Here is a 13,698-nt window from a genome sequence, read left to right as displayed (position 1 = left end):
AAATTAGAAAACATTGGTAAAATATTATATTGTCATTTAAAGAATTATAGATTTACATCTCTTGAACGCAATCAACTTGCCAGATTTAAAAATAACCTTACTGGGAAATCACACTTTGCAATAATCTGAGCACTGCGCCCAGAAAAATATGCTTTGCTATACAGACAAACGGCCATGTTAGAGAGATCTAAAATCGAAAATACTATGTAAATAATCCATTACCTTTGATTCTCTTCATCAGATGTCACTTCCAGGAATCCCAGGTTCATAACGAATGTAGTTTTGTTCAAAAAAGCTCATTTATATCGAAAAAGCTCCGTGTTGTTAGCACATGATCTAAGCCAGCCGGACTTCTCGTCATGAACGAGGGGAAAAAATATATTTACGTTCGTTCAAACATGTCAAACGTTGTATAGCATAAATCATTAGTGCCTTTTTTAACCAGAACATGAATAATATTCAAGGTGGACGAATGCATTCTCTTTTATAACGTATTGGAACGAGGGTACCCAACATGAACTCGCGCGCCAGAGTCTAATCGGCCATCACCGTTCCATGGCTCTTGTTCGGTCAGATCTCACAGTAAAAGACTCAAAACACTTTGTAAAGGCTGGTGACATCTAGTGGAAGCAATTGGAAGTGCCAAAACATTAATCAACCCCTGTGTGTTTCAATGGCATAGGCTTAAAGGTAATTCAACACATCAGGTATCCACTTCCTGTCAGAAAATGTCTCAGGGTTTTGCCTGCCAAATGAGTTCTGTTATAATTACAGACACCATTCAAACAGTTTTAGAAACTTTAGGGTGTTTTCTATCCATATATAATAAGTATATGCATATTCTAGTTACTGGGTAGGATTAGTAACCAGATTAAATCGGGTACGTTTTTTTATCCAGCCGTGAAAATACTGCCCCCTAGCCCCAACAGGTTAAGGCTCGTATTTCTGTGTGTTATTATATTATAAATAAGTCTATGATTTGATAGAGCAGTCTGACTGAGCGGTGGTAGGCAGCAGCAGGCTCGTAAGCATTCATTCAAACAGCACTTTACTGCGTTTGCCAGCAGCTCTTCGCAATGCTTCAAGCATTGCGCTGTTTATGACTTCAAGCCTAAAGTACATATTAGAACATCAAATAGTCAAAGGTATATGAAACAAATGGTATAGAGAGATATAGTCCTATATAAAACGACAACTTAAAACTTCTTACTTGGGAATATTGAAGACTCATGTTAAAAGGAAATACCAGCTTTCATATGTTCTCATGTTCTGAGCAAGGAACTTAAACGTTAGCTTTTTTTACATGGCACATATTGCACTTTTACTTTCTTCTCCAACACTTTGTTTTTGCAATATTTAACCTGTTAGGGCTAGGGGGCAGTATTGACACGGCTGGATAAAAAACATACCCGATTTAATCTGGTTACCACTCCTACCCAGTAACTAGAATATGCATATACTTATTACATATGGATAGAAAACACCCTAAAGTTTCTAAAACTGTTTGAATGGTGTCTGTGAGTATAACAGAACTCATATGGCAGGCAAAAACCTGAGAAGATTCCTTACAGGAAGTGGCCTGTCAGACAAGTTCTTGTTCTTCTTGACTCTCTTTATTGAAAACTGAGGATCTTTGCTGTAACGTGACACTTCCTACGGCTCCCATAGGCTCTCAGAACCCGGGAAAAAGCTGAATGATGTAATTCCAGCCCCTGGCTGAAAAACATTAGCGCCTTTGGTAAGTGGTCTATCAGAGGACAATGAGACTGAGGCGCGTGCACGAGGCGACACCATGTTTTTATTTTCTCTCTCTTTGTACTAAAACACAGATTCCCGGTCGGAAAATGTATCGCTTTTTTACAAGACAAATGGCATAAAAATTGATTTTAAACAGCGGTTGACATGCTTCGAAGTACGGTAATGGAATATTTAGAATTTTTTTGTCACAAAACGCGTCGGGCGCGTCACCCTTCTTTACCCTTTCGGATAGTGTCTTGAACGCACGAACAAAACGCCGCTATTTGGATATAACTATGGATTATTTTGAACCAAACCAACATTTGTTATTGAAGTAGAAGTCCTGGGAGTGCATTCTGACGAAGAACAGCAAAGGTAATAACATTTTTCTTATAGTAAATCTGACTTTGGTGAGGGCTAAACTTGGTGGGTGTCTAAATAGCTATCCCTGTGATGCCGGGCTATCTACTTAGAATATTGCAAAATGTGCTTTCACCGAAAAGCTATTTTAAAATTGGACATAGCGAGTGCATAGAGGAGTTCTGTATCTATAATTCTTTAAATAATTATGTTTATCGTGAGTAATTTAGTAAATTCACTGGAAGTTTGCGGGGGGTATGCTAGTTCTGAACGTCACATGCTAATGTAAAAAGCTGGTTTTTGATATAAATATGAACTTGATTGAACAAAACATGCATGTATTGTATAACAATGTCCTAGGGTTGTCATCTGATGAAGATCATCAAAGGTTAGTGCTGCATTTAGCTGTGGTTTGGGTTTATGTGACATTATATGCTAGCTTGAAAAATGGGTGTCTGATTATTTCTGGCTGGGTACTCTGCTGACATAATCTAATGTTTTGCTTTCTTTGTAAAGCCTTTTTGAAATCGGACAGTGTGGTTAGATTAACGAGAGTCTTGTCTTTAAAATGGTGTAAAATAGTCATATGTTTGAGAAATTGAAGTAATAGCATTTCTAAGGTATTTGAATAACGCGCCACGGGATTCCACTGGCTGTTACGTAGGTGGGACGAAATCGTCCCACTGGCCCTAGAGAAGTTAATCGGAATGGCCGATTAACCAGGGCCGATTTCAAGTTTTCATAACAATCGGAAATCGGTATTTTTGGACGCCGATTATTATTTAATTTTTTTAACCTTTATTTAACTAGGCACGTCAGTTAAGAACACATTCTTATTTTCAATGACGGCCTAGGAACGGTGGGTTAACTGCCTTGTTCAGGGGCAGAACGACAGATTTTTACCTTGTCAGCTTGGGGATTCAATCTTGCAACCTTACAGTTAACTAGTCCAACGCTCTAACCACCTGCTTTACATTGCACTCCACGAGGAGCCTGCCTGTTACACAAATGCAGTAAGAAGCCAAGGTAAGTTGTTAGCTAGCATTAAACTTATCTTATAAAAAAACAATCAATCATAATCACTAGTTAACTACACATGGTTGATGATATTACTAGATTATCTAGCCTGTCCTGCGTTGCATATAATCACTTCGGTACACGTTGCTCCAACCATAAACGTCAATGCCTTTCTTAAAATCAATACACAAGTGTATATATTTTTAAACCTGCATATTTAGTTAATATTGCCTGCTAACATGAATGTCTTTTAACTAGGGAAAATGTGTCACTTCTCTTGCAAACAGAGTCAGGGGATATGCAGCAGTTTGAGCCGCCTGGCTCGTTGAGAACTGTAAAGACAATTTCTTCCTAACAAAGACAGCCGACTTCGCCAAACGGGGGATGATTTAACAAAAGCGCATTTGCAAAAAAAGCACAATCGTTGCACGACTGTACCTAACCACAAACATCAATGCCTTTCTTAAAATCAATACACAGAAGTCTATATTTTTAAACCTGCATATTTAGCTAAAAGAAATCCAGGTTAGCAGGCAATATTAACCAGGTGAAATGGTGTCATTTTGCGTTCATTGCACGCAGAGTTAGGGTATATGCAACAGTTTGGGCCGCCTGGCTCATTGCGAACTAATTTGCCTGAATTTTACGTAATTATGCCATAACATTGAAGGTTGTGCAACATCACAGGAATATTTAGACTTAGGGATGCTACCCGTTAGATAAAATACGGAACGGTTCCGTATTTCACTGACAGGAAAAACATTTTGTTTTCGAGATGATAGTTTCCGGATTCGACCATATTAACCTGTTAGGGCTAGGGGGCAGTATTTGCACAGCCGGATAAAAAAACGTACCCGATTTAACCATGGGTACTCTCCCTTTTCAAAACGTTTTGAAAGACAATGCAACCATCCCAATGGAATATTATTGAAGCCCTGGTTGAAAAAGCCCCTAAAGATTTATGTTATACAACGTTTGACATGTTTGAACGAACTTAAATATATATTTTTTGCTCATTCCTGACGACAAGTCAGACGCACACGGTACATTTTCACTAGCCTTCGGAGCGCTCTAACACCATTGGGAGATAAATTATTAACTTTTTTGAACAAAACTACATTTGTTATGGACCTGGGATTCCTAGAAGTGCCTTCTGATAAAGATAATCAAAGGTAAGGGATTATTTACAATAGTATTTTTGATGGTTGATCGTTTCAAGATGGCTCCAACATTTATATCCTTGACTTTTTTTCTGGGCATACCACGTCGTTTATTGCAAAGTGTGATTTCCCAGTAAAGTTATTTTTAAATCTGGCAAAGAGATGGCATTCAAGACATGTTAATCTATAAGTCTTTGAATGACAATATTACATTTTAACAATGTTTTCGAATAGTAATTTTGTAAATTGTAGCGCTGATCATCGGAAGCATTTGAGGGAAAAGATTTTCTGAACGTCATGCGCCGATGTAAAATGCTGTTTTTATATATTAATATGAACTTTATCGAACAAAAAATGCATGTGTTGTGTAACATGATGTCCTAGGAGTGTCATCTGATGAAGGTTGTCAAAGGTTAGTGCTGCATTTAGCTGTGTTTTGGGCATTTGTGATGCATGCTAGTTGCTTTGAAAATGGCTGTGTGATTATTTCTGGCTGGGTACTCTGCTGACATAATCTAATGTTTTGCTTTTGCTGTAAAGCCTTTTTGAAATCGGACAACGTGGTTCGATTCAGGAGAGGTGTATCTATAAAACGGTGTAAAATAGTCATATGTTTGAGAAATTGAAGTTATAGCATTTATGAGGTTTTGCATTTAGCGCGACGCGATTCCACTGGCTGTTGATTAGGGTGGGACGCAAGCGTCCCACTGGCCCAGACAGGTTAATGACCTAAGGCTCGTATTTATGTGTGTTATTATGTTATAATTAAGTCTATGATTTGATAGAGCAGTCTGACTGCGCGGTGGTAAGCACCAGCAGGCTTGTAAGCATTCATTCATACAGCACTTTTGTACGTGTGCCAGCAGCCCTTCACAATGCATTGCACCGTTTATGACTTCAAGCCTGTCAACTCCCAAGATTAGGCTGGTGTAACCGATGTGAAATGGCTAGCTAGTTAGCCGGGTGCGCGCTAATAGCGTTTCAAACGTCACTCGCTCTGAGACTTGGAGTAGTTGTTTCCCTTGCTCTGCATGGGTAACGCTGCTTCAAGGGTGGCTGTTGTCGATGTGTTCCTGGTTCGAGCCCAGGAAGGAGCGAGGAGAGGGACGGAAGCTATACTGTTACACTGGCAATACTAAAGTGCCTATAAGAACATCCAATAGTCAAAGGTATATGAAATACAAATCGTATAGAGAGAAATAGTCCTATAATTCCTATAATAACTACAACCTAAAACTTCTTACCTGGGAATATTGAAGACTCATGTTAAAAGGAACCACCAGCTTTCATATGTTCTCATGTTCTGAGCAAGGAACTTAAACGTTAGCTTTTTTACATGGCACATATTGCACTTTTACCTTCTTCTCCAACACTTTGTTTTTGCATTATTTAAACCAAATTGAACATGTTTCATTATTTATTTGAGGCTAAATTGATTTTATTGATGTATTATATTTAGTTAAAATAAGTGTTCATTCAGTATTGTTGTAATTGTCATTAATTCAAATCAACAAATACATTAAAAAAAATAATAATAAAAAAATTGGCCAATTAATCGGTATCGGCTTTTTTTGGTCCTCCAATAATCGGTATTGACGTTGAAAAATCATAATCGGTCGACCTCTAGTTACGGTGTTGAGTTTGTTATAACCAATTTGATGTGATTATGATATGCTATAGGTCAGGCCCTATTGGTCACGTGCTTGCAAAGCATACATGTGTCATGTAAAGAGAGCAATGGTTAAGGGAATAGGGAATGTTTTTCCTAAACAAATTAGGGATTTCGGTATCAGAACTTTTCAGTCAGAAATGGCTGTAATTACATTGCAGTTTCAGCAACAAGGACCGTGATAAACACTTGATGTTCTGGGTGATAGTCTGGGTGATTTATTCGAAGAAGAAAACAATTATATACAGTGCAGCAAGTCTGAGTCCGGCCAGCACAATCAAATCAACTGCAGTTGGACTACCTCTAGTAATGTGTGTGCGTCTTAATTATTTAATCAAACAGTGCGCTTAAAGCATCAGACAAGCTCAGTGAATACAGTTGATCTGATTAAAACAGACATCCTATATATGAAAAATAAGTTTAAAAACGTCAACCAAATGATTGGTCGAAAGAACAGACGACTCTCGGTCAACTAAGATTTATTTATTTTATTTTTTTACTCTGGAACAGCCCTGAGCCTTAGTCTCAAGTTGCCATGCCTCCCTTGGAGGTCTGGAGAATTGTATATTGCATAAACGGTTTGAATGGTCTGCTGGCTCCCAGAGGCAAGATTTTGATTGGACGTTACATTTTTTAAAATCCTCCCCCCACACTCACGTATATGTTATGTACTTCACTGTTTTCTGTCTGGGTAGTTGTTGCCTATACTAGTGTCAAGTGTTCGTTTTCAAGATATCAAGTGTGGTTGACAGTTTGCAATATATATTTATTGAAATTTAAAAGTGGATTACGCTGGTAAACAAGACATGAAAATGAACACCCGCCAAATGCGGATAGATTTAGGTATTGGTGGGTAAGAATGTGTACTTCGCCAGTCATGTTGGCAGGTGGTCAATTTGCAGGGCTCTACAGTGCGAGCATTACATTCGCATTTGTGAATAAAAAGAGTCAAAAGTGAAGTACGTGCGAGTTGCGATTTGTAGCAGAAAAATGCTTAAGTAGCTGTTTTCAAAGTGTTTCTGATGTTTTGTTTCATAGCTGCTAATGGCACAAAGAAATACAAATCGTACAACCACCTCACGTATCAACAGCTTTGCGAGTGAAGCACTGATAGATACATTTTTGGAGGCGCTGGCACAGGCATAAAAGTTGGTCTAATTTAAGAAAGTCAGCAAAGTGAGACTGTCAGTGTTTCTTGGCTATTTACAAGGTTTTGTTCACAAGCTTGGTTGTTTTTCAATGTTAGTTTGAATCTGTTGCTTCAACTGATAGCAAAGAGACATCTCTCTCACCCATACACTGAACCTTTTTGTCTTATCTGACACTTTGGTAAAAAGAAAAAATGAAATTGAGCAATATACCACATCACTCCTTACTAATAGATTTATTGTTTTGGAAACATTACAAAGCATGGTCAGTTTTTTTATGCATTTATGGTGAAAAAATATTTTGGCTGGTAGATTTTTCTCATCTACCTGCCACTGTGGCTTGTGAAAGAAAAAGTGCATTTTAGGCCCTGCTGATAAAGTCAAACGTCACAACACATTCTAAACCGCTCTGGTGACAAACCAACTTTTTTCATAATCTGCATTCATCCAGATGGCTGCGCTTTGCTACTACCAAAAACAGTGAAGATTGCCCACTATTTTGTAAAAAGCTAACTATACACTGTTTAGCTAAGTGAATTAAATGTCATCAGGTAGCCAACTTCCTATTAGCTAGCTATCATTGTAAATTAAAAAGTCTCCAAATGCATTTGTAGATAACAGCAATGGAAGCTGCCTAGTTAAAAAGGTTAAAGAAAAAAAGAAACAAATAAAAATAAGGAAGAAGGTGAATTTGCAGCTCCAGCTTTCAGTAAAGGGAGAGTGTAGGCTACTGTACTGGATAGGGCAGGTCATTTTGTGGGAGGACATCATGAAAAGATTCTCCAGTGCCAGTCCATGGAAGGGAAACTGAGGACTGAGCGATAACAGCAACATAATATTCAGTGCGGTCTAATTTTAGTATAATGAAGCCTGTTTCTTTGTGATGTTTTCTGTCCCCTGATATGGAAAGCTGTGAAAGCCTGTTATCAGATGAAGAGAGATGTCCCAAGAGACAGGTGTATCCTATATTTATTATAATTTTAATTTATTTTACTAGTCAAGTCAGTTAAGAACAAATTCTTATTTACAATGACGGCCTACACAGCGAAACCAAAACGACACTTGGCCAATTGTGCGCCGCCCTATAGGACTCCCAGGATCGAACCAGGGTCTGTAGTGAGGCCTCAATCATTGAGATGCAGTGCCTTAGCTTCTGAGTGGCGCAGCAGTCTATGTGCCATGGGTTATATGTGTAAGCCCATTTGTCAGCAATTGTTGTATTTAAAAATACAGTTAAACATCACAATGTATAAACCCATTACAATTGGAGGAGGCCCAACCCTGCTGAAGGTTTGCAGGGCTGTTTCAGCCCAGCAAATAACACACCTGATTCAATTTATCAAATCTAATGAGATGACAATCAAGAGTACTATTGCTGGGCTGGAATAGAAGTCTGCTCACCCAGTAGATTGTGGCGCAAGGTTGGTCACCGCTGGTATGTCGTTTTTCATAATAGCCTACTTGTTCCTCCTCAATTATCTATTGTTGTTTACACGAAGATGTCTAATCTGACATACAAGTTATTTGCTTATTTGCACATTTTGAAGTGATGTGTTGATTCTTAAGTGTTTAAACTTATTTTAAAGCTGCAATATGTAACTTGCATTATTTTTATGCTTCCAGTGATAAAGTTTAGTTTTAGTGTCTTACTTTTGTACACCAGCTTCAAATCAGCTGAAATTATTATTTTTGGTTATGGAAAATACATTTCACAGCAGTTTAGATGGTACAGTGATTATCTTAAGTACACTATACTTGCTTGTTTTGTCACAAACTGAAATTAGACGAACCATTAACTTTTGCAACCAGGAAATGGCAGAGCGATTTCTGCATATTGCACCTTTTAAGAGTTAAACTATTATTCCAAATGATCTAGTATCAATGTTGCTTAATCACATATCACAATTATACCAGATTTTGTACATGCCTTTTTAGTGCTGACAAAAAATAGCTTAGTGCAAATCCAACCCTTGTAATTTACAGTATGAAAATAACGAGATGACAACTAGACTACAGGAGATGAGCATTACAGGTAACATTTTATGAGGTTCATTTCATTCATTTTAGCAATGTTACATGCAAAATTACTGCAGTTGTTCTCATAGACAGTAAATGGTTGCTTTATGTATCACTGACCCTGGATAAGATAGTGACTGGACTAACACAGCTAAACTTTTATGTTAATAATATCCTGTTTTTATGAACATTTTGTTGGCTTTATAATCATGACAGAAATTTTACTCTAGTTAGTTATACCTAGGTAGCTTACAAGGTTAGCTGACTTTCTTCAAAACAAACCTCATTGTGGCTAGCTACTTCTTGTCCCTGATGCTAGCCTTTAGAGCCAAATATCACTTCAGAAACAGCTAAATTAAAAATATTGATATGGCCAGCATTGTCGACCATTTCTCCCCTCTTGCTGCAGCTTTAGCGCATCTCAAAATAACAGAGAAAAGCTGTGAAATCCAGCGTGCTACAAACGAACTGAAATGTTTTGTTACCAGTGTTTTGTAGACATTTTAGTCCTCAAGCACTGTTTCTCCTATGGCACTAATCTGGTGAGCACCTTCGGAGCTCTGCCAAGCAAGGCATTTGATTGGTTTGACGTGTTAGGAGGAGTCACTGATTTACACTAGGTTCTGACCCATCTTTAGCCGATTTCTGCCAAGGCATAGCCCCAGGCATCCCGTTATAGGGAAGCCAGAGGTGCGTTCAGTTCGCTTGAACGTTCGCTACATTGCGGAACGGTTTGTTGTGAGCGACACGTTTTTCCAAAACGTTATTGAACACAGTTTGCTCCCGTTTGGTGTGTGTGGCTTGAGGCAATGAGTGATGTATTTATAGGGCAGTTGGAGCTTTCAAGACAACTGGGAACTCGGGGAAAAAAATAGGTCAAATGATAAAGTCAGTGATCCCCCTCAGTTGTCTTGAACCCACTGAAGTCGGAGAGTTCCGGATTCCCAGTTGTTTTGAACTGGACAAGTGACCATGCTGACATCTTCCCCAACCCCTCCCCATTTTTCAACTGGTCGATCAGTATAGTACCGTTTCCATTCAATTGAACGTAAAAACATACTGAACGCAGCCCTGGTTCGCGAGGTGGCTAAGCTATCCTACAGATGGGTTGGCTGACAATGTCACAAAAAACGATGTGCGCGCTTCCATGTTGTGATTCTGGATGGCTAGATTGCTTGCAAAATGTCAAGAAACTGCCATGTGGTGAATCGTAAGTGGCTCGTTTCAAATTGTTATTGATACCATGTCTCGTTTTGACTGATTTCATGTCAATGCTAATAAGGCTAAAATTCTAGTTCAATAGCTAGTTAATTAACAACTAACGATGTATTTGTGAAACAACAAGTGGTCATTGTGCAAATGTATGTTTTCAAAACACAGTGGAGACAAAATACAGCTTACACGTTGTCAACAATCTAAGCCAACCTCATCCGTTTTGCCCCATGGGTTGGGCGCATCTCATTTTTGTTGCTAAACAACCAACCCATCTATAGAGCCTCTACATTATCCAACTTTTAGAAACGTGGACGTATACAAAACCAGTGTAAGGAAGCATTAAACAATGTTTGTCTTGCGAATTCCCACTGTTCTAGCTAACGTTGCTTAACTAACCAACTTCATCCTTGATACTGATATAATTACTTTACGTTGTGACTTTGGTGTAACCGGTTGGAATACAAAAATAGAGCTTACCCACTCGAGAAATAACACCTCACAATGGAAATATGGTTAGAAATTAGACATTCTTGACTGCTAAAATTAAAAGGGGTTTACAGTTGATTAATTTACCTTCCTTTTCTCTTCAGCCTTGCAGTTCAGCGACGGCGGCCATGACAGTCCCATCCGGGTACTCCGTTGCTGATTGACTGAGGTTGGTGAGGCATCTAAAGCGGATGAATATGGATTACTTGCTAGACTCGATTCAAGAGCTGTTCGAGCATTTAGAAAATAATTTTCCTATGCGACCGATTCAGAAGAGTCAAATTCATATGAAGACAATGTTCACAGGCCCGTGTTCTACATCCATCTGTTTCGCTAAATTATCATGGTAGTGCTTCCCATCCGAAACAGTTCCTGCATATATTATGACGACATTTTGTGACGTTGTGGTCTTCTGCAATGTTTTTTTCCGGCTGTTACATTTACATTACATTTAAGTCATTTAGCAGACGCTCTTATCCAGAGCGACTTACAAAATGGTGCATTCACCTTATGATATCCAGTGGAACAACCACTTTACAATAGTGCATCTAAATCTTTTAAGGGGGGGGGTTAGAAGGATTACTGTTCGTGCCATAGCACTAGAATGAATAGAACGGTTATCCCCATTCAATTGAATTATGCATAATGGATGGACTGGCGGCCATTGCAAGCGTACCCATAGTGGCAAAGCCGGAAGTGTACCCATCAATTTGGGCTGTGATTTGTTTTAGCAACTCAACGGACATAAAATAAATTACATTCCATTGCTGGAGCCACATCAGTTAGCATAAGTTAAATTAACATTCTACTGTACCATGTAAATTCTTGCGTCACAATACCAGGCAGCCATTGCAAGTGTACCCATGATATTCCATGTATTTTCTATTAATTCAATTTCTATGGTTTGTGCGCACAATTTATTTTTTTTCGAGGCAAGCGGAAGTTCGTAGCTGTAGTCTACACCCCGTCTGAGGGATCCTTCAACCAAACGTTTTGTTGTCTTTGAAGGAGAGACTCGTTTTCATGCAAATGTTTTCACCGGAGAAATACTGCACCAAACATCTTGGTTAGATGTAAAATTGCGCGACTAAAACCTCCTAGACAAAAAAACGTAAAATTGAATTCAGACGATTTTGAGGAAGTAACACCTACAGGCTACAGCGAATCAAGAGGGACAAACAGTACTATTGCCGACGTGCGCCTATTTGTCGATTGCATGAACTTCACAAAAATGTGATCAGGTTAATTTTTTGGTTATTGCATTACACGAACATTGTACAAAACAATATACAGATATCATACATAACAAAAAACACATTAAATAAATAAATCCAGAGACACAAAAAGTATTATGCTTTAGATAAGTTACATTTTTACAAATACTGTAGACACTTATTTGATAATTTGGTATTTATATATTTTTGGGATGTTATATAATATTGTAAATTGATTATAAAAATATTGAAAATAGTTGTTTACCCATGAACTTGCAATGAAATTAGTAAATTCACACTGTATTGGCAGTCACTGTGTGTATGTAAAATAAAAAGGAACATCAAATTTGGTAATGCTTATAGGTTTACCCATTTTATCACTAATATATATTTTCATGTGTCCAAAATATTTCACTATGTAAACAATCTCAGAATAAATGCTCTATAGTCTCATTTTCCAATTCACAAAAGCTGTGTTGCAAAATGTGACATTTTAGCACTTATAGATGCAATGAGTCCTAGATCATGTGATTAGAGTGTCATGATGTTTGACTGCAGTGAGAGAGGCCCAACTCAGCGGGGGGCGGTGGCCTCAAGATGGCGTCATGAGAGGGTGAGGAACGATTTTAGGGTTTTCTCACAAAGTTTATAGTTTTAGACTGCAGTTGCAATTTGTTTTTTTTTTCACACAAAAAAATGAAATCTAACCATACAATGTAGCTATTTTGAATAATTTTGTAATTAATCAAACCATTGAAATATATTTTTGACGATTTCCAACTAACAAGCTAGCTATCGAAAAGTTTCAGCGTGTGTAGTTAACTTAAGCCTTCTAACGTCTTCATAGCTAGTAGCATGGAATCAGGACATGACCAAACTGTTGCTGAGATAATGGATGTTGAAACTTTCAAGGAGAAAAGAGGCATTGTTGAAACTCACTCATATGCTTGCAGTGTAAAAAAGGGGGGTGAATGTGATCCATACCCAAATACCCCAACCAAGGAGCAACTTCCAAAGAAGCTGAGAAGTGAACCATCAATGAGCCAGCTACAGGACAACATCGTCCGCATCCTCACTGCTAAAATCAAAGAGAGCGCAGATGACATCATGGATTTGGTGAAAAAGAACACTATCAGTATCGTTAACCTGAAGAAATCGATTGAGTTCAGTGCTGAGGAAGTAAAAACTCTAAAGCAGCACAATGCAACATTGAACATTCAGGTTGCAAAGCAGGAGAAGAAACTCACTGAAATGGAGTCAAAGGTAAACGAGAATGACCGGTATAGTCGGAGATGGAATCTTAGAATTTATGGAATAGCAGAAAAATCTGACGAGAACATCAAAGCAAGAGTGAAGGACATTTGGAGGGCAATAGGAGGAGTGAAATGTTGTTGCAGGTTCTCTGGATGTAGTGCACCGCCTGGGTAGGCTGAGAGATGGGGAAGACAACCAGCCACCACGAACAGTGATCATGAGATTCATCTCCAGGACAGCGAGGGATATGACATGGAAAAGTACAAAGAAAAATTACTATTTAAAGAAAAACAACCTGAGGTTCAAGGAGGATCTGACAGCGTTTGACAAAGAAGCTCGGAATCGTCTGTGGCCGATGATTGAGAGAGCAAGGAAGGGAAAAGTGCATACTTTGCGGAGCTAAGGCTTTTGTTAATGGAAGG

General features: G+C 38.4%; 1 protein-coding gene across 3 annotated transcripts in view; it reads right to left on the bottom strand.

Moving 5' to 3' along the window:
- Positions 1 to 11,902, bottom strand: part of LOC106578366 (uncharacterized) — an 84,270-nt gene extending 72,368 nt beyond the window's left edge. For 2 of the 3 annotated variants that reach the window (XR_014381600.1, XM_082965587.1), the window contains exons 1-2: positions 11,623 to 11,902; positions 10,896 to 10,990 (exon numbers count right to left, since the gene is read on the bottom strand). Coding sequence is in view for 1 of the 3 variants with exons in the window: in XM_082965587.1 (XP_082821713.1) it covers positions 10,896 to 10,949 (54 nt within the window). In the remaining 2 variants the exon portion in view is untranslated. Of the gene's footprint in view, positions 1 to 10,895; positions 11,174 to 11,622 lie in introns of those variants that run through there. The other variant, XR_014381599.1, reaches the window with a different exon arrangement.
- Positions 11,903 to 13,698: the final 1,796 nt, after the last annotated feature.

The sequence above is a fragment of the Salmo salar genome, chromosome 19 (genome assembly GCF_965601325.2).
Source record: "Salmo salar chromosome 19, fSalSal1, whole genome shotgun sequence".
NCBI lineage: Eukaryota > Metazoa > Chordata > Actinopteri > Salmoniformes > Salmonidae > Salmo > Salmo salar.
The sequence above is the reverse complement of the archived record's forward strand: the minus strand, read 5'-3'. Positions and strand labels throughout refer to the sequence as shown.